At 41.2% G+C, this 22,132-nt stretch overlaps 1 protein-coding gene across 1 annotated transcript in view; it reads right to left on the reverse strand.

Moving 5' to 3' along the window:
- Positions 1–393: 393 nt before the first annotated feature.
- The window catches only part of LOC116986809 (aminopeptidase B-like), a 33,246-nt gene continuing 11,507 nt past the window's right edge, over positions 394–22,132 (reverse strand). Inside the window, exons 3-11 of the mRNA XM_033042525.1 lie at positions 21,726–21,877; positions 19,838–19,954; positions 10,863–11,098; positions 8,281–8,394; positions 7,019–7,131; positions 6,154–6,262; positions 5,418–5,642; positions 1,577–1,719; positions 394–1,016 (exon numbers count right to left, since the gene is read on the reverse strand). Coding sequence (XP_032898416.1) covers positions 855–1,016; positions 1,577–1,719; positions 5,418–5,642; positions 6,154–6,262; positions 7,019–7,131; positions 8,281–8,394; positions 10,863–11,098; positions 19,838–19,954; positions 21,726–21,877 — 1,371 coding nt within the window. The 3' untranslated portion in view covers positions 394–854. The remainder of the gene's footprint in view (positions 1,017–1,576; positions 1,720–5,417; positions 5,643–6,153; positions 6,263–7,018; positions 7,132–8,280; positions 8,395–10,862; positions 11,099–19,837; positions 19,955–21,725; positions 21,878–22,132) is intronic.

Below are 22,132 nucleotides of genomic sequence, written 5' to 3' on the forward strand. Positions count from 1 at the left end.
AACAAGCTCACAACCAGGCATTCCTACTCCAATTGTGAATTACAGTCAAACTCTTATTACCTCCTCATTTCAGGTTTTGGGGTAACAGTTCTGTTGATTATGTTTCCTTGTCAAGTATCAACAATGACCCAAACAAACCAAGGGCTGGGTGAGAGAAATTACAGTCTGTTTTTATGGTAATTGGAACATTACGGTAATTCCTGTTGATCTGCCATCACATAGGATACAATACACTAATGGAAGAAAAATAATTCCACCATTAGCTTTAGTTAATTAAATCAACCTTAAGGCACGTTGAATAGCTGAAGTGTCCAGTTTATGTTTAAGAAAGAACTGCAGATGCTGGAAAAATCGAAGGTACACAAAAATGCTGGAGAAACTCAGTGGGTAGAGAAAATAAATTAAATTGAAAACACCTTTATTCTTTGTACTGATTCCAGGTTTGTTTCTGTGAACAGCAAGTTAATCAATGAGTGCATACAATCAAAACATGTTCTGTGATTATATACTGGCCTCACTTTACAGTAAAACTTAATGTAAACATTTCCAAAGATTTAGAAGTAATAGAAATACACCAAGTAGATGAGGCACAGAACATTAATTAGTCCTCAGATCAGAATATTTATGCTTCTGTAAAAAAACATTTGTAATTCAAAGGTATTGCAAGATATACATATAATCAGATTTGAACTCCATTTATTTTGGAATCTGCCCAAGAGAGAACACTAACACAAATTATATGACAGTTGCGAAAGTACTGATTGATTTAAATCTGAAAGACAAGTTTACTGAGATATAAACAGAGCATAATATTCAAAAATCAGCTGGAAACAATTAGCTCTTAAATTTCCCTCTTAAGAATCTATGTTTGGAACCAAGATTTTCTTCACAAAACGTCGTACGTTTTGGTGGAGTTGGTTTCCTGTAGTTGCAAAAATCTCCTGTGCCAGTTTGCGTGTTCCCTCGGTTTCTGTCCACATGGCTCGATAAAGAGGAACTGTGTACTTCTGTTTACCCTGTGACAGGAGAGAAAGAGGCATTACTGTAATTTACTGCATTTACAAGCAAAAGAGTTTAATTTAAAGAGACAGCATGAAAGCAGGCCCTTTGGTCCACATCGATCATCCGAGTTCTGTTTCCCACTTTCTCATCCATTCCCCACACACCAGGGACAATTTATAGAGGACGATTAACGTACAAATCCGCACGTCTTTGGTGTGACGGAGGAAGAGCCAGATCACCATGCAGTCAGAGAGAACGTGCAAATTCCACACATACAGCACCCGGGGTCAGGATCAAACCCGGGTCTCTGGAGCTTGCTCTGCCACTGTGCCCGCCCCCTCCTCTCTTTTCCAGTTTTCTGCTCCCTTCTGACCTAAGACAGTAAAACTATCACCAAAAAAAATGTTTTCAGGGTCCAATGTTCAGAGCAAGCTGTAGGACAGTGGCATTTTAACAATTTTGCCCATGTTAAAGCATTCTACACAAGCATATCTCGATGAAGTTACATTTTATGACTGAACATTCATTTTGTGGAACAAATAGACCATCAGCTTACATATAATTGCTTATGTACCTGACTTTGCAGAAAGTCTCGGAGTTCATCAAATGCATCTTCATAGTTATTTCTCACAATAATCTGTACCCAGCGAAAACGCAGTTCTGCGTTCTTGGATTTGGAGATACTTGGGTACATCTCAGCGAGCTTCTCAGTATTTCCTAAAGAAAATGGCATTTCATATTTTATTCCTTTTGGTCATTGCTTCTTGTGTTATAATATTTACAGCAAAAAGTTTATCCTGGGCGTTTTAATAATGAAGAGCAAACGTATAGAATATCATCGAGTTTGGCAGAAATATAGATATCTGGAATTGAAAATATCTATGATATCTGAATTTAAGGGCATATTTATAATAAATAGAACGTTACTTCACTTGGACAAATGTAGTAAAAATCATTTGTATCTGTCTTAAAATGAATTTGCACTATTCAGTAGGAGGTTATGCAGAGCTGCCAAGTAGTACGGAATTTCCATATATTTTGTACGGAAATGCGATTAGAATACAGATATATGATTTTGTGTTATTTAATACGGAGTTCAGTTTAGCCTGAAGGGTCTCGACCAGAAACGTCACCCATTCCTTCTCTCCAGAGTCGCTGCCTGTCCCGCTCCAGGTTTAAACAGAGCGCTGTCAGTTTAACGCATGGGAATTTAAACGAAGAGCTGTCGGCTACAGCGCTATGGGTCACAGACTGTTCAGGAAAATTCTCGTATAACAATGAGTCTTTGGAATTCTCTACCTCAGCGGTAGTAGAGCCTTTGATTATTTTTCAGGCAGTGGTAGAATTCTGGACAAGCCTAGTGGTGAAAGGTTACCAGTGGGATTGCAATGACATTGGATTGGCCTTGATTTTACAAAACGGTGGGTGGGCTCAAGGGGGAGAGAGGGAGAAAAAAGGGAATAAGGGAGAAAAAAAAGGAGAGAGAGGGAAATCGGTAGAGAAAGAGGGAGGGAGCAAGGAAGGAAGAAGGAGGCTTCTACATCATCCTCAGGCATCTAAAAGCAGGAAGCAGCCGTTCAAACAGCAGTATACAAAGTGATGGCAATGAATGCACTGTCAGGTAAGGTGCGTAGAAAACAAGTCAATTGGTAGCAAAGTTATGCAATCTTGTACTCTTACATGGGTAGGACTGCACATTTAAAAAAAACATTTTTTCAGCAAATTGGCACCGTGTAAAAATACTGATTTCCTCAGCAAAATACTGATTTTCGGGTACTAGAATACTGAAATGCTCTGACAAAACTTGACAGCTCTGGTTATGGGGTATGGAAATAGGCCCTTCAGCCCGACTTGTCAATTCCGACCGAGGTTAATCATCTATGTCAGTTCCACCTGCCACATATGGCCCATATCCCTCTAAACATTTCCTATCCATGTATCTGCCTAGATGTTTGTTTGTTTGTTTATTTATTTGTTCCGAACAAGTAAAGACATAAATAGGAATAAATAACAACAAAATCGAAATAGTCAAACAATTGGACATTCCAGGCAATATTTGCAAAGCAATGAAAAGCATAAAGCAAAATTTAAATGTCCAACACTTTTTCTTTACAAGCTCGAAAAGGAGTGAGAAGAAGCATAACTTATTTAATCTCACCCCTTCTCCCTAAACCCTTCTTCCATATTTAATAATTAATTAATTAATCATAATAATACCCCAGACAATTTTTAGAGATGCATACGGACATATATATACATACAACTGATATACACATACAAGTAATATGTATGAAGTAACCAAAAAACATAAATAAATAATAAATAAAATAATAAACAAACATTAACCCCTGTTTGTCAACCACCCCCTTCATCCCTGTACCTTGTGAAAAAAAGTTTTTTGTATGTCATTTTGAACTGGTTCATGTTTGGACATTGCTTTAACTCCACATTCAAACTGTTCCACAATCCTACTCCACAGACCGAAATACAAAAAGTTTTTCTGGTCGTGCGGACTCTTTGTACCTTAAAATTAAATATTCTTCTTAAATTATAACCCCCCACTCGCTCATTGAATAATTTTTGTATATTTCCAGGTAAGTTTTTATTTTTGGCCCTAAACATTATCTGTGCTGTTTTAAATGCAACCAAATCTTCTAATTTTGACGGTAAGAATAATGGATTAGTGTGACCCAGATACCTGACATTGTGAATAATACGTATTGCTCTTTTTTGCAGAATAGTTAATGAATGTAGCGAACCTTTATAGTTATTGCCCCAGACTTCTGCACAGTAATTTAAATAGGGTAAGATTAGTGAACAGTAGAGAATGCGGAGTGATTTGTGATCCAGAACCTGCTTAACTTTGTGTAATACAGAAATGCTTTTTGACAGTTTGGATTGTACACGTTTAATGTGTGATTTCCAGCTGATTCTATCATCCATTATAACCCCAAGAAATTTATTTTCATGAACTCGTTCAATTTCAACCCCATTTATCTTTATATTTGCTTGTGTATTTGTTCTGCAATTACCAAATAACATTTTGTTCCTGTCAAACCATGTTTTCAGTTTACCCATTTCTTTTGTTATTTTGTCCAGTAGTTGTTTTAAATTCTCCCCAGAACAAAAAATATTTGTGTCGTCTGCAAACAAGACCAGCCTCAAGGCATTGGACACATTACAATTGTCGTTTATATACATGATGAATAGTTTTGGACCCAACACTGACCCCTGGGGGACACCACAAGCAATGTCCAAACATGTAGAACTGTAGCTGCCCAGCTTCACAAACTGTTGCCTGTTACTTAAATAGCTTTTTATCCAATCCAGTACTAGACCTCTGATGCCATACCTTTCTAATTTTTTTAATAAAATATCATGATTGATCGTATCAAATGCTTTCTTTATATCAATAAATATCCCAGCTGCATATAGTTTATTGTCAATAGCGTTTGTGATATCTTCAATTGATTCTATTATTGCAAGTGATGTTGATCTGTTTGATCTGAATCCATATTGACTTTCAGTGATTAGTTTATGCTTTTCTACAAATATGTCTAGTCTATCGTTGAACATTTTTTCTAGTATTTTGGAGAATTGAGGGAGTAAAGAAACAGGTCTGTAGTTTGTGAAATGATGCTCGTTCCCAGTTTTGTATATTGGTATGACTTTTGCTATTTTCATTTTGATTGGAAAAGTACTGGTTTGGAAAGATAAATTACAGATGAATGTTAGAGGTTTGGAAATCCCCTCAATGACCATCTTAACTAACGACATGTCAATGTCGTTGAAATCAGTAGACATTTTGTTTTTATATGTTTTAACAATGTCCAACAGTTCTTTTTCATCTACTGCCATAAGAAACATAGAGCAGGGATTTCTCTCCAATAAATTTTCAGGAGTTTCTCCAGATGTCCCTGGATCAGGGATTTGTTTAGCCAGGTCTGGTCCAACATTTACAAAAAAATTATTAAAGCTATTAGCTACATCCTCCATATTATAATTTTCATTGTCCTTATCAATAAAATAATGATGTTGTTTTCGTACTTGCCTTAACTACCTCTCTGGGAGCTCATTTCATATACCCACCGCCCTGTGTGTAAATGTTGCCCCTCAGGTTCCTAATAATTATCCTCTCTTACCTTGAACCTAGTCGCTCTGTTTTTCTTCCCCTACTCTGGGTAAAAGACTGCATTCAACCTATCTATTCCCATTAGAATTTTATATGCCTCTATAAGATCACCCCTCAATCTCTTGCGCTCCAAGGAATAAAGTCCTAGCCCGCCCAATAGCTCAGGCCCGAGTCCTGGCAACATAGTCGTGGGTCTCTGCGCCCTTCCAGCTTAACGACATCCTATAGCGGGTGATAAGAATTTAGTATTTGTTTGTAAACTTTGTCACTAATCATGGAATACCTGGAGGCAAGGGGGACTTTTCCAGTAGTTTATCAAGGAAGTAGACAATCTGGTAGGTTTTCCATGAGCACAGATCAACTGCTTTGATTGCATCTATGTTCAGCTCAGCAGCAAACCACAGCAATGCCAAGCTCTCTGCTGGTTTCGTGAGAGTATCGCCAGAAGAAAGGTCTGGCAGATACGGCGGCCATCCAGGAGTATTCAACCAGTAGTCAAATTCAAATCCTTAAAAATAAAATTTAGACAGTTCAGTTGTTATTGCTATTGTACCCAAGATAGACACAAAATGATGGAGTATCTCAGCAGGTTAGGCAGCATTTCTGGAGAAAATGTATAGGTAACGTTTCGGGTCAGAACCCTTCTTCAGAAGCAAGAGTCTAAAGAGTTCGGACCCAAAACGTCACATATTCCTTTCCTCCAGTGGTGCTGTCTGACCCGCTGAGTTTCTCCAGCATTTTGTGTCTTATCTTTGAGGCAAGGTTGGAGAATGTATATTAATTAAGAATCATAGTATAAAGTAAACAAAGAACTTCAGAGACTTAATCATGAGCAAAACACATGAGAAATTGTACCATCACTCAGTGGATTGGAAATAGATTCTAGCTGTGGAAGCAAAACATTTGAACCAACTGGATTTGTTTTAGTTAAATTAGTGAGTCATCACTCCCCCCTTCAGTGAAAGGGATGATGAGGTGGAATAAAAAGAATTAAACATTCTTCAATAAAATAGCATTACCTGGTCTTTTTCCAACATCTTGTTTCTTGAGTTCTGGAAAATAGTCTAGGTAAAAGTTTAAAGTATCTTCTGCCACGATACTTTTGAATTTGAACTTGTCCACATAAGCCTGGAGTAAACAATTTGGAGACAAGTTAAAGTTGTACACTGGGCAGCCTACAAATTATCCGATGTGAACTATGTTTACATATTCTGTTGTGCTGCTGCAAGTAAGAATTTATTTGTCCTATCTGGGACATATAACAAAACACTTGATTTGACTCTTGACCCGTTTCCAGCCAGGAACTGCATTGATTTTAAACAGCTTCAGAGTCAAGAGTGTCATATGTCCCTAAACGGAGCAATGAAATTCATTCTTGCAGTAGCATAACAGATTTGCAAACATTGTACTCTAAACACCACCATAAAAAAGCTCAGTATAAAAAACAAATAATAAGAGTGCAAAGGCAAAGACAATGCCCCAAGTCTATGTTGCTCGGAGCTTAGTTGGAAGTTGCAGTGTTTAATAGCCCAATAGTTGTTGGGAAACTGCTCCTGAACCTGGATGTTGCAGTGTACAGGCTCCTATACTTCCCAATGGCAGGAGCGAAATGCGAGTGTGGCCAGGGTGGTCTGAAGAAGGGTCCCGACGGAGGCAAAGATAGATAAATTATTGAATAGACTTGATGGGCCTAATTCTGCTCCTATTACTTATGAACTGAAACTATCCATTTGCTCCAGAGATGCCGCCTGACCCGCTGTCTTTTCTAGAAATGATTTAGTTTCTTTAAAACTGACTAACAATGGGTTAGATATGCAACACAGTATCTACCAGTTGTTTATAAAAATAAAATTTGCGCTTGCAATAAACTTCACAAATTCTTACCCGAAGGAAAGCATCAAATTTGTTCTGATCACCCACAAGGTGAGCTAAATATGATACAAAACAGTAGCCTTTTTCATAGGGAGTTTCATTATAGGTCTCATCCGGATCGATCCCTAAAATGGAATAAATGTGATAAATTCATTCTTGGTTGATTTTTTCAGACCAAATGCTAAGTTTGACATAACAACAAATAATTACACCACACATAATTGTCAGAGGGTGGTGAATCTGTGGAATTATTTGCCACAGACGGCTGTGGAGGCCACCTCAATGGAATTTTTAAGGCGCAGTTGACGGATCCTTGATTAGTAAAGGTGTCGGTGTTATGGAGTGAAGACACGAGAGTGGGGTTGAGGGAAAGACAGAGCAGCCATGAATAAATGGCGGGGTAGACTTGATGGGCTGAATGGCTGCTCTTAGAACTTATGAAAGCATGGGGAAGTTGAGAAGTTAGAGAGAATGGTTACTGGGAAAATTATTGGGGATTAGATATGCTCTGCGAACCAGTGTAGACAATATGGACTGAAATGCTCCCCTTCTACTTTGTTAGGAAACATGGCAAACATCTGTAGTTAACATCACCTTGCCTTCTTATCTTGCTGTGGTAACCTTGCTGAGGAACTGAACAGCTCTGTCATCGAACAGAAAAAGGGGACTGGATGAAGAGGCTTGGTGGACATGTTGGTGGTCAACAGGGGCCACCCTGAGCTAACAATTGCCTGGCCTGCAAGTCACTGTCCCACTTCCACTGTGACCAGTGCGGCCTTCACTGCTCCAACAGGGTCTCACCTTCCATCAACGCACTTGGCGCAGTGGTAGAGTTGCTGCCTTATAGCGCCAGAGACCTGGGTTAGATCCTGACTACGGTGTTGTATGCATGGAGATTGTACGTTCTCCCCGTGACCACGTGGGTTTTCCTCGGGTGCTCCGCTTTACTCCCATACTCCAAAGACATACAGGTTTGTAGGTTCATTGGCTTTGGTAAAAATTGTAAATTGTCCCTGGCATGTAGGATAGAGCTCGTGAATGGGGACCACTGGTTGGCTGGGCCGAAGGGCCAGTTTCCCGGCTATCTCTCTAAACTAAACACAATTTTAAACTCAATATCAATTTCAATAATTTCACATAACTTGCTTTTTCCATTTGCAATAGAAAAATGATTTTGAAACAGCAATTTTAATCAGGATTCCAAACTAATTTCTATAGATTATATACATTCATATATAGACTGATTTATATAGACCCAGATTGTGAGCACTCACCGTGTTCAATTTTGACCTTGAGCTTGTTGAGGGGATGGTTCTCCCCGGTGTTATCCATGTGTTTACGGAGGAGGGCTCTCCCTGTGGCAGCTTCAAGGCACGTGTACTCCGCACCTAAGGTACAAACTTTACGAGTAAATGCACAGAACATGTGCCCTGATGATACGCTTATTAGTGTCACCCAACCACGAAACTACACATGGTAAGACTTGTCTGTAATGGGTCAGTAATTTGGGAGTGCAGTGCACCTCGACGCAGTGGGCCGTGAGAGGCCCGGCAGAGCCTGGAACTCGGATGGATCGGGCGCATCTCCAAAAGGTCGAGCACGTGGACCGGACATGGCCTACATCTGTGGAGCACTTAACTAAGACTTGAAAATGGTGCCAAATCTGACGACACTGCATACTGTCTCAGTCTACTACTGCTATACATTTGTACTGTATCTGAGATGCTTATCTATGATGTATCTAATAGTGATACTTGTACTGAACTGTTTACAAAAATGAATGTCACTGTACTTTGAGACATTGAACCATTGATTTGTAAGATGCAGTCTTTTCAGCAATATGGCACGAGTAAATTTAACAGCAAAAGAATGAAGAAACTGACGCTGACACTTAGTTGCCTGTTGAACTAGACTGGATTTATCCTTCCCTATCTGTTGAATGCAATGCTGCACCGATAATTTTTCTTTAAATTTGCCCTTCCTCCCCACCTACATCAAAGTGTTAAAAAAAAGAACACAAATTGTTCGTATGTTTCTCCCCATCAATTGCTGAGAAGTAACCCTGGAACAACAGACTTCAAATCCGTACTAAAGTGGAGGAATCACTAATTGTTCTGATGAAAGGCCTTTGACCTGAAAGGTAAACTTGTTTCCTTTACCACAGATGCGGCATAATCAGCTGAGTTCTTCCAGCATTTCTGTTTTTGTTCCAAATTGCAGCATCTGTCGTATTACTTTCTATTTTAAATTACCAATTGTTAGTCAGTGTCTGCCTACCACGATCAAAACTGAACCTGTACAGATCTCCACAACAAATGTTGCAAATACACCTAATACACCATACACCAAATACACCATAAACAAAGAACTTCCTTAACAGAAAACAAAAACCATACAAAATGAAATTAACAGGCCAGAATCTTAAACCAATTAAGGTTTTATTTGGCGATGCTGCAGCACACTAAAAACCATTTAAAAAATGTAAAAGTTAGATTTAAATTTAAAATTTTAATTTTGTTCAATTTTAAAATCAGTTTTATTGCAAAAAAAAAAACCAACAACATTTATTAATTAAAGTAGGTGGTCAGGCCCATAAATAGCTTAGAGGTGGTCAAAGCAGTGGAATAGTCAAACAACACAGGCAGGCCTGGTAATTTATTCGTGAACAAAAAGGTGCCAGTACGGATATCAATTAAAAAATTAAGCAATATTTATCAACATTTTTTTCCATTAATATACCCCTCTCTCTGTTTTAATTTTGTTGACAATCTACTTCTAATTTAATATCCTAATAACTAAAAACATAAAATCAACAATTCTAAACATTTGAAAATCTAGTTTTAGACTTTAGATGTGGTACACATACAAAGTGGCACCGCTTGCAGAGCCTCAGCCTCACAGTGTCAGATCTGGGTTTGATCCTGACCATGGGCATTGTCGCAGCGGACAAGGGCATCCGGTGGCACAGCTGGTAGAGCTGCTGCCTCTCAGCACCAGACACCCAGGTTTGATCCTGACCTTGGGTGCTGATTGTGTGGAATTTGCATGCTCTCCTTGTAATTGCGTGGGTTTCCTCCAGGTACTCATTTCCTCCCACATCCCAAAGATGTACGGGTTTGTGTATAAAATTGGCCCTTGTAAAATTGCCCCTTGGGTGTAGGGAATGGATGATGCAAAAGTGGGATAACAGAACTGGGTGAATGGGTGATTGATGGGCCTGTTTCCATGCTGCGCCTCTGCTTTAAACTAAAAAAAGCACCGAGCAGAGCTTTAAACTAAACTGTTCCAGAACGTCTCGATGGAGACTCCCGAGTCGTGTGACTTTCCCCCAATTAACCATTTGCTCCAACAGTGTGCAAAAAAGTAAATCAAAAACACTGCAGTCTCTGAATAAACTCCAGCAGTAAACTGAGGTGGGAGATTATTATTGCAATTAAGAGGCAATTTTTTGTGCTGAAATTGAAACAAAAACTGTTAAATACAAGTTGGACATTATGTGCTAAAACGAGGAGCAGTATTTACATTTCAGATCAATTACCTTTTATTGTAATTGTATCTCGTTCCTCAGAAATAATCTGAATATTTCCAGCAGTTTCAGTGTTTATTTCAAACATGCAGCATCTGTTGTATATTACATTTACTTTCACTTGTGCTATTGTGGTGTGATCTTTATATTTTAATACACAAATTAAATGACTCAAAAAGCCACAGTAGCTTCAAATCTTCAAAAAAGTAAGAGGGTATGAATGCTTTGAGGAATATGTTTCAATGGGATGCACTCAAAAAGATTAAGATCTAAATCCACATTCAAAGATGACAAACCGGGTTTTTTTTTCGACCACCGCAACATACGTACCGTAAAGCTCGGTGGAAATTCTCCGCTGGGCGTACATTGTAAATCCCTCGTTTAGCCAGAAGTCTCCCCAGTTGGCGTTTGTGACCAGGTTGCCAAACCAGCTGTGAGAGATCTCATGGATGATGACGTCAACCAATGACCGGTCCCCAGCCAACAGACATGGAGTGACGAATGTAATACAAGGATTTTCCATCCCCCCAAATGGGAACGACGGCGGCATGAAGAGCAGGTCATACCTATGGATGTTACAAGACATATAGGGTCAAGTTTTAAAATGCAAATAAAAAACGATTCCATTCCGAATTAAGGACACAAAGTGCTGGAGTAACTCAGCGGGTCAGGCAGCATCTCTGAAGCTTAGTTTAGTTAAGTTTAGAGATAGTTTAGAAACAGGCTCTTCAGCCCACTGAGATCGCGTAGACCTGTGATCCCTGTACACTAGCAATATCCTACACACTAGGGACAATTTATAATTTTTCCTGAAGCCAATTAATCTACAGATCTGTACGACCCGAGTGTGGGAGGAAACCGGAGAAAACCCACACGGTCACGGGGAGAACGTACAAACTCCACACAGACAGCACCCGTAGTCGGGATTGAACCCGAGTGTCTGGCACTGTTAAGCAGCAATTCTACCGCTGCACCACTATGCCACCCCTTTAAAGTGGAGGTTGACAGATTATTGATTATTAAAGGTGTCAAAGGTTATGAGAAGGTCAGAGAATGGGGTTGAGAAGGAAAGATAGATCAGACATGATTGAACTGTGGAGTAGAGTCAATGGCCTAATTGCGAACATGGATAGGTGAGGTTTCAGGTCGGGATCGTTCTTGACACTGATTGTGGGGAAGGAGAAAGCTGGAAGATAAGAGGTAGAACTAAGCTTTTCACTGTACCTTGGAACACATGACAATAATACACCTAAACTTAAAACAAAACCTAAATATTTAAATCTTCAATAGAATTGGTCTACGTTAGATGAGATATAAAGAAGGATTCTCCAAAGACGCTGCCAGACCCGCTGAGTTACTCCAGAACTTTGTGTCCTTTTGTTCCTGCCCAACAGCATCTGCAAGTCATGATTCTCTCCAATTAATCATTTGTTCTAGCATAGTGCACAAAGTAAAACAAAAAATACTGCCGTTTCTGAATAAACTCCAGCAGTGAACTGAGGTGAGGTCATTATCATTGCAATTGAGAGAGACTCCCTGTTTATTTTTTGTGCTTAAACTAAAACAGAAACTGCTGAAAACTGCTTGGACAATATATGTTGAAAGAAGCAGTATTTACATGACAAATCAATGACCTTTTATTGTAATTGATTCTTTGTTCTTAGAAACAACCCAAATATTTCCAGCAGTTTCGGTTTTTATTTCAGACTAATGGCATCTGCTGTATTTTATTTTCATTTTCTTTGTTGTAAAGGAGTGTCACCTTTATTGTCTGCAACACATCTTCCCCTTCCCTACCAACTCTGTTTTTAAAAGAACAAAGTTTAAAAATATATGCTTACCGGTTAACCCTGTCAGGCAAGAACAATTCCTGCAAATACACTCAACAAAGAACTTACTTAACAAAAAAAACAAAACTACACAATACAAAAACCACAAACTAGGAAAATAAAGCCAGGTTACTACAGAAGAATATTAAACCTTCTGAGTGGCTCTTTTTAAATGCACAGTATCCTGTTGCAAAAAAGCTTTACATTCTCCTAAATGTCCTTCATACATTGAGATCAAGCAAAGATACTGCTCTAGAGGAGAAATGGCGGCGCGCACAGTCGCAGCGGCTCGAAGCTCTCCCTTTCGGTGTTTTTTTTGTGCGTTTTTGTTTGTATGTCTGTTTGACAATGTTACGTTTTGTCGTGCGAATCTCACCTTCAGCCGACAGGATCTTCTGATTATCGGATTACAGTGTAAACAGGCAGTTAAGAGTGTTTTTCTGCATTCACGCAACATACCGGAGGAGATAGCCAGGACACCGGGCTCTCCGTGGATTGTTGTCGGCCTCAGCAAACGCCGGAGACGGAGGAGGCACAGGAAGCAAAAGCCTGGTCGCCGGTCCGGACTAATCGCTAGGCTAAGGCAACAACCACATAAACCAACGAGAGAGGAACCAACGAGAGAGCAGGCTATTCTAGACTGGGTATTGAGTAATGAGGAAGGGTTAGTTAGCAGTCTTGTTGTGCGTGGCCCCTTGGGCAAGAGTGACCATAATATGGTTGAGTTCTTCATTAGGATGGAGAGTGACATCGTTAATTAAGAAACAAGGGTCCTGAACTTAAAGAAAGGTAACTTTGAGGGTATGAGACGTGAATTGGCCAAGATAGACTGGCGATTGATTCTTAATGGGTTGACGGTGGATATGCAATGGAAGGCATTTAAAGACTGCATGGATGAACTACAACAATTGTTCATCCCAGTTTGGCAAAAAAATAAATCAGGGAAGGTAGTGCATCCGTGGATAACAAGGGAAATCAGGGATAGTATCAAAACAAAAGATGAAGCGTACAAATTAGCCAGAAAAAGCAGCCTACCAGAGGACTGGGAGAAATTCAGAGACCAGCAGAGGAGGACAAAGGGCTTAATTAGGAAAGGGAAAATAGATTATGAAAGAAAACTGTCAGGGAACATAAAAACTGACTGCAAAAGCTTTTATAGATATGTGAAGAGAAAAAGATTAGTTAAAACAAATGTAGGTCCCTTGCAGTCAGAAACGGGTGAATTGATCATGGGGAACAAGGACATGGCAGACCAATTGAATAACTACTTTGGTTCTGTCTTCACTAAGGAAGACATAAATAATCTGCCGGAAATAGCAGGGGACCGGGGGTCAAATGAGATGGAGGAACTGAGTGAAATCCAGGTTAGCCGGGAAGTGGTGTTAGGTAAATTGAATGGATTAAAGGCCGATAAATCCCCAGGGCCATATAGGCTGCATCCCAGAGTACTTAAGGAAGTAGCCCCAGAAATAGTGGATGCATTAGTGATAATTTTTCAAAACTCTTTAGATTCTGGAGTAGTTCCTGAGGATTGGAGGGTAGCTAATGTAACACCACTTTTTAAAAAGGGAGGGAGAGAGAAAACGGGGAATTACAGACCAGTTAGTCTAACGTCGGTAGTGGGGAAACTGCTAGTATCAGTTATTAAAGATGGGATAGCAGCACATTTGGAAAGTGGTGAAATCATTGGACAAAGTCAGCATGGATTTATGAAGGGTAAATCATGTCTGACGAATCTTATAGAATTTTTCGAGGATGTAACTAGTAGAGTGGATAAGGGAGAACCAGTGGATGTGTTATATCTGGACTTTCAGAAGGCTTTCGACAAGATCCCACATAAGAGATTAGTATACAAACTTAAAGCACAAGGTATTGGGGGTTCAGTATTGATGTGGATAGAGAACTGGCTGGCAGACAGGAAGCAAAGAGTAGGAGTAAACGGGTCCTTTTCACAATGGCAGGCAGTGACTAGTGGGGTACCGCAAGGCTCAGTTCTGGGACCCCAGCTATTTACGATATATATTAATGATTTGGACGAGGGAATTGAATGCAACATCTCCAAGTTTGCGGATGACACGAAGCTGGGGGGCAGTGTTAGCTGTGAGGAGGATGCTAGGAGGCTGCAAGGTGACTTGGATAGGCTGGGTGAGTGGGCAAATGCATGGCAGATGCAGTATAATGTGGATAAATGTGAGGTTATCCACTTTGGTGGCAAAAACAGGAAAGTAGATTATTATCTGAATGGTGGCCGATTAGGAAAGGGGGAGATGCAACGAGACCTGGGTGTCATGGTACACCAGTCATTAAAAGTAGGCATGCAGGTGCAGCAGGCAGTGAAGAAGGCGAATGGTATGTTAGCATTCATAGGAAAAGGATTTGAGTATAGGAGCAGGGAGGTTCTACTGCAGTTGTACAGGGTCTTGGTGAGACCACACCTGGAGTATTACGTACAGTTTTGGTCTCCTAATCTGAGGAAAGACATTCTTGCCATAGAGGGAGTACAGAGAAGGTTCACCAGACTGATTCCTGGGATGTCAGGACTTTCACATGAAGAAAGACTGGATAGACTCGGTTTGTACTCGCTAGAATTTAGAAGATTGAGGGGGGATCTTATAGAAACTTACAAAGTTCTTAAGGGGTTGGACAGGCTAGATGCAGGAAGATTGTTCCCGATGTTGGGGAAGTCCAGAACAAGGGGTCACAGTTTAAGGATAAGGGGGAAATCTTTTAGGACAGAGATGAGGAAAACTTTTTTCACACAGAAAGTGGTGAATCTCTGGAATTCTCTCCCGCAGAAGGTAGTTGAGGCCAGTTCATTGGCTATATTTAAGAGGGAGTTAGATGTGGCCCTTGTGGCTAAAGGGATCAGGGAGTATGGAGAGAAGGCAGGTACAGGGTACTGAGTTGGATGATCAGCCATGATCATATTGAATGGCGGTGCAGGCTCGAAGGGCCGAATGGCCTACTCCTGCACCTATTTTCTATGTTTCTATGTTAAACCACCGCTACCCAGCATCATTCTCACCAACGCCAGATCCATCACCAACAAAATGGACGAACTAAGACTACAGGTCGCCGCAAACAAATTAATCGCGGACAGTTGCATTCTGCTAATAACAGAGACGTGGCTACATGCACTTGTACCGGACGGAGCCATTGAGCTAGCAGGCCGCACAGCATTTCGCTGGGATAGAAACAAAGACTCCGGTAAGAGCAAAGGAGGGGGGTTATGCATCTACGTTCACAACAACTGGTGCACAAACACCACAATCATAGACAGACGCTGTTCTGCTGATTTGGAGTACCTGATAGTTAGACGCAGGCCTTTCTACCTTCCACGAGAGTTTACCGTGGTCATAGTTACAGCTGTGTATATCCCACCGGATGCTAATGCTAGCATAACCCTAGGCTACCTCCATAGCGCTATCAGCAAACAAGAGAACACCTACCCCAAAGCAGCCCATATCATAGCTGGTGATTTCAATCACGCAGACTTAAAATCAGTTCTCCCCAAGTTTGAACAACACATCAAATGTGCCACCAGGGGAGAAAATACATTAGACAAGGCCTACTCAAACATCAAGAAGGGGTTTAGAGCCACACCACTACCACACTTAGGCCAGTCGGATCACCTATCCATTCACTTAGCACCAGCATACACCCCCCTCAGGAGAAAAGCTCAACCAACCACCAGGACCGTTAAAACTTGGCCTGAAGGAGCTTCCTCACAGCTACAGGACTGCTTTGAAAGGACAAACTGGGACATTTTTGGAAATCAGGACTTGGAGTACACATCCACGGTACTCTTTTACATCCAGAACTGTGTTGACAACGTCACCGTCGACAAACTCATCCGGGTGTACCCCAACCAGAAGCCGTGGATGACAAAAGAGGTCCAAACTCTCCTCAAGGACCGCAACACCGCCTTCAGGTCTGGCGACAGAGCCCTGTACAGCGCTGCTAGAGCCAACCTGAAGAAAGGCATCAGGGATGCCAAAGCGGCCCACAAGAGGAAGATAGAGGACCACTTTAACAACAACGATCCACGGCGGGTGTGGCAGGGCATCCAGCACATTACCAACTACAAGCCCAGCAACAGCACAACGGCCGACGGCGACGCCTCACTGGCAGAGGAGCTGAACGGCTTCTTTGCTCGCTTCGAGGCAGAACCAGAAGAGCTCGTCACCATTCTCCCACCAGCCCCTAACAACAACAACTACACCCTCACTGTGCAGGAGCATGAAGTGAGGCGGGTGCTCAGGGCGGTGAACCCGAGGAAGGCTGCCGGCCCGGATGGCGTGACAGGAAGGGTTCTGAAGGAATGTGCAGACCAGCTCTCCGAGGTCTTCACGAAAATCTTCAACCTGTCCCTGTCCAAATCCATCATCCCACCGTGCCTGAAGTCTGCCACAATCATCCCACTACGAAAAAAGCCTGTTATCAGCGGCCTTAACGACTACCGACCGGTCGCTCTCACACCAGTCATCATGAAGTGTTTCAAGAGGCTGGTCCAGCAGCACATCAAAGCCAGCCTCCCGCCCACCTTCCATCCACACCAGTTTGCCTACAGAGCAAATAGGTCCACTGAGGATGCCATCGCCACTGCTCTTCACACTGCACTGACCCACCTCGAACACCATGGGAGCTATGTGAGGATGCTTTTCATTGACTTTAGCTCCGCCTTCAATACCATCATCCCCAGCAGACTGGTCACCAAACTCATGGATTTAGGACTCTCCCAACCCATCTGCCTCTGGATCAAGGACTTTCTGTCTAACCGCCCCCAGACCGTCAGACTGGGCCATCACCTCTCCACCCCCATCACACTCAGCACCGGCTCCCCACAGGGCTGTGTGTTGAGCCCCCTCCTCTACACCCACGATTGTGCCCCCGCCCACTCCACCAACACCATCGTCAAGTTTGCGGACGACACGACTGTGGTTGGACGTATCTCAGGAGGAGATGAGACAGCCTACAGGGAGGAAGTCCAAAGACTGGCAGCGTGGTGTTCAGACAACAACCTCATCCTAAACACCACAAAAACAAAGGAAATCATAGACTTCCGTAAGAACAGTGCAGCCCCCAAACCCCTATTCATCAATGGGGACTGTGTGGAAAGGGTCTTAGGCTTCAGATTCCTGGGCACACAAATTACGGAGGATCTCTCCTGGACTACAAATACCACCACAGCAGTCAAGAAGGCACAGCAGCGACTCTACTTTCTGAGGATCCTCAGGAAAAACAACCTGGAGGTGAAGCTGCTGGTGTCCTTCTACCACTGCTCCATCGAGAGTGTGCTGGCGTACTGTATAACCACATGGTATGCCAGCTGCTCTGCAGCGGACAGGAGAGTCCTTCAAAGGGTCATCAACACCGCACAAAAAATCACTGGCTGCCCACTGCCCTCCCTGAAGGACATCTTCAGCTCTCGCTGCCTTGGCAGGGCAGCCAACATCCTGAAGGACCCTTCCCACCCTGGACACAACCTGTTCCACCTGCTGCCCTCTGGCAGACGGTACAGGTCTTTCAAAACTCGCACAAACAGACTCAGAGACAGCTTCTGCCCCATAGCCATACGTGAACTTAACAATGCAAAATAAGAAATAACACTCACATTCAACTGAATGGTTCTTACTCACAAGCACCTTAAAAACAATCTGAATGTACTTAACCATTTGCACTACTATATAACAGTACAACACCGAATACCTCATAATGGCAAATTAGTGGCAAAATTTATCTGTAATTTTTTTATATGTATATATTTTTACCTTTTCTTATATATTTAAAATTGTTCTTGTGAATCGCACCGTTGGATTGACTTTTAAATTTCGTTGTACCATGTGCAATGACAATAAAGAGATTCATTCATCATTTCATTTGTCAACTATAAGGTGCCGTTTCGCATATTAAAAATAATGCTACATTTACCAATATATTTTGCTATTATTAGACCCTGAAACATTTTTAACAATTGATAGTTTGTGATCTGGCTTCTTTTGCTGTCAATTTCACCAATACTAACTGAAGGATAAATTATAATTAACTCCAGATTTGAGAAACAAAAGCCATTGTTTTTATAATTAAAAAGCTTGCACTTTATCCCATCATTGAAATTTGCTGAAAATATTGCAATCGATAAACTTTGACAAGTAATGATTGATTGATTGAAAGACTAGTTTAGTTTATTGTCACGTGTATCGAGATAGTGAAAAGCTTTTTTTTGCATGCTTTCCAGTCAGCGGAAAGACTATACATGATTACAATTGATCAACATACACAATTTCCTTTGTGTTCTGTACTTCATGCTTGTGTACGTGTGCTTTTTAAACATTTACCATAACTTGCAAATTGAGCCTCTGCTTATCACCTCATCAGAAAGCTGCACCTCAATGGCACTGCAACTTTCCAAAGTGATCAACTGAAGTGACAGCCCGGGCTTGGATTCATAAACAAATTTAAATCTGCTTTGATTGCTACCATGTCAGCCACATTGATTCTGGGTCACTATTTTACAGATGCTTTTAAGAACATGGAACAGGTATATTAATAAACCCAGGATCTTATAAAACCACAATGACCTCACGTGGAGACACAAAGAACTGCAGATGCCGGTTTATAAAAAAAACACAACAATGTGCTGGAGTAACTCAGCGGGTCTGGCAGCATCTCTGGAAGACATGGTAGGTGACATTTTAGGTCAGGACCCTTCTTCTGTCCAAACCCAAAACGTTGCATATCCAAGTTCTCCAGAGTTACTGCCTGACCCTGAGTTACTCCAACAGTATCTTTTTTTCTCTCCGATGATTCCCTTTCCTTTGTTTTCAACACCTTCACTTAATTTAGTTTATTTAGCTACAGCGATTGAAATCCTAGTGTATTAGCTACACAATTAGAGTGTGCAATTGTGCAATAGGTTTATCATTTGATGAGTTATACATTGTTTACCTGCTGCAAGTGGTACAAAAGCTAAACGTACGTTGACTTCACAGAAATAATGAATGACTTTACAGTCTAATTTAATACACACTCCTCCCATCACCATTTATTGCAGTAAACTCAAATTCTAATATAACAAAATATAAATTATTAATTAAACAATGACTTAGAAAAAAAATGTGGCACAAGATTAAAACTCTAATCTAATCTTCAAATGTTATAATAGCCACTGGCCCCATCTATACCAGCACTCCAGATAATAATATTGTTAACGTGTCAATTTTTAAAAATCAATTATTCACATGTGGAAATATCATCATAAATTTTAGCATAAACAATTTAATTGTTAACGGTGGACATTAAACAATTACCAAATATCTTGATTATCCAAAGCAAAGTTCTTAGGCAGAGAAAACGCAGGCAGGTAGGACTAGTGCAGATGGGGCATCATGTTCAACGTGGACAAAGTTGGACTCTATGACTTTAGTTGTGGGCGAAACAAAGATTTTTAATAATACATCAAAAAGGCAGATTTACCTTCCCCATACATATTTTCCGAACAACTTCTCACCGACCGTCAAGAACTCTTCAATTACACCATTAAATTCTTCCTTGGCAGCATCTAACAGGCTAGGTTCAGTCCAGACTCGGCTCCTGTACCAGAAATAGAAATCTCTTAATACACAAGTTACAAGGCAATGAAAAAAAAATCCTACTCAGTGGCAAACATCCTTTAAAACCTATTTAGACATTTCACATGGGCATAAAGATGAGGCAACCAGATACCACCCTTTATACCTCTTTATCTGCACACTGAGACAGCATGTTAAAACTGTACTTTGCAATAGCATGTCAAACTTGGTTGCGATTCATCCATCAGATGTACAGGTCAAACTGGCAGCCACAGTCAAACTGATTCAAATATTAACTGGATAGAGGACCATTAATGCCATAAAGTGCTCTAGAATTGTTTGGTTAAGATAGCCTCCTGTCCTTTGTACCTTAGTGGAGAAGAATACAAATGCTTTGAGCCCGCTTGATTAATGTTACACAACATTTAAGAGGTCAATGTTTCATGAATATTGGGCAATTCCTCTTCCTTTGAGCAAATGTAGAATATTAATCAAGATTTTGGTTTAGTTTATTATTATTGTCACATGCATCAAGATAAGTGAAAACATTTTATTTTTGCATGCTATCCAGTCACAGTCATTTAGTGTGGAAACGGGCCTTCAGCCCAACTTGCCCACACCAACCTACATGTCCCAACTACACTGGTCCCGCATGCCTGTGTTTAACCCTGTCCTATCCATGTACCTGTCCAAATGTCTTAAACATTGCGATTGTACCCACCTCAACTACTTCCCCTGGCACCTCATTACAGACATCCACATGAATACACTTAAGCCGTCCACAGTATACAATCTTTGTTACTTCTGGTAAGCAGCCAGATGAAAGGATGTTAGCGAATGTAGTACTATCATTCAGGAAAGGCAACAAGCATAAGTCCAACACTAGAGCGCACAGCTATAAGGTGAGAGGAGGAAAATATAATGGAGATGTGTGGGCCAAGTTTTTGTATATACAGAGGCCTGGAATGCATTGGCGGGTGTGATGGTGAAGGCAGATACAATAGTGGCATTTAACAAGCTTTTAGATAGGCACGTGGATTTTGCATTAGGGTTATGGATCATAGATACATAGACAATAGGTGCAGGAGTAGGCCATTCGGCCCTTCAAGCCAGCACCTCCATTCAATGTGATCATGGCGGATCATCCACAATCAGTACCCCGTTCCTGCCTTCTCCACATACCCCTTGATTTCGCTAGCCCGAAGAGCTCTATCTAACTATCTTTTGAATGCATCCAATGAATCGGCCTCCACTGCCTTCTGAGGCAGAGAATTCCACAAATTCACAACTCTCCGTGTGAAAAATATTTTCCTCATCTCAGTTCTAAATGGCATACCCCTTATTCTTAAACTGTGGCCCCTGGTTCTGGACTCCCACAACATCGGGAACATGTTGCATGGTTTAGGAGGGATATGGATCACTAGCAAGCAGTTGAGATGAGATCAGCTGGGCAACTTGTTTGGCACAGATATTGTGGGCCGAAGGGCCTGGTCCTGTGCTGTACTGCTCTAAGTTTTATAACTTCCATTCTGTAGTCAAATGGAAATAATGCGTGTGGTGGCAAAAGCAGAACAACCTTCACTCACTTCGCAACAATCCTGACATTATCATCAAACCCGTCGACAAGGGAGGTGGTGTTGTAGGGTGGCGGGCTAACCTCTACCGTGCCGAGGCCAGACGCCAGCTCTCAGACACCTCCTCTTACCTAATTTTAAAATCTTTGTTTCTACAAAAAAATGGCTGGAGAATGTTTATATTCTAGCCCACAAAGAAGCGTCAAGGAGGGGACTAACCTTGGACCAACCTCAGCAGACACAATGTCACCAACGGCCAAAGCGATGAGATATGCAGGAATTGGGTGTCGCATTTTGAAGTTGAATACATTTTCCTTCTCGTCGTGCTCCCAGTCAGTTGCGCTCATTACAGCTGTAAAACCTTCAGGAACCTGAAACAATTCCACAATTCACCTGAGAAATTGTCTAAAAAGAGGTAGAATAGTAAGATTAAACGAGAACTTACAAGTTTGATGTTTGATCTTGATTTTATGAGGAGTTACGATGAGCGATTACGAGAAGGGCTGTCCGTCTGCGTGCGCTTCAATCTTCAAAGCAGCGGTGTTAAATCACAGATAAAAAGAAGACCTGAGAATAGTAAGATTGTGAAGAAACTAGAACTTCCATATGACCTTGATAGTATGAGG

Source organism: Amblyraja radiata, chromosome 24 (assembly GCF_010909765.2).
Source record: "Amblyraja radiata isolate CabotCenter1 chromosome 24, sAmbRad1.1.pri, whole genome shotgun sequence".
NCBI classification, from domain to species: Eukaryota; Metazoa; Chordata; class Chondrichthyes; order Rajiformes; family Rajidae; genus Amblyraja; species Amblyraja radiata.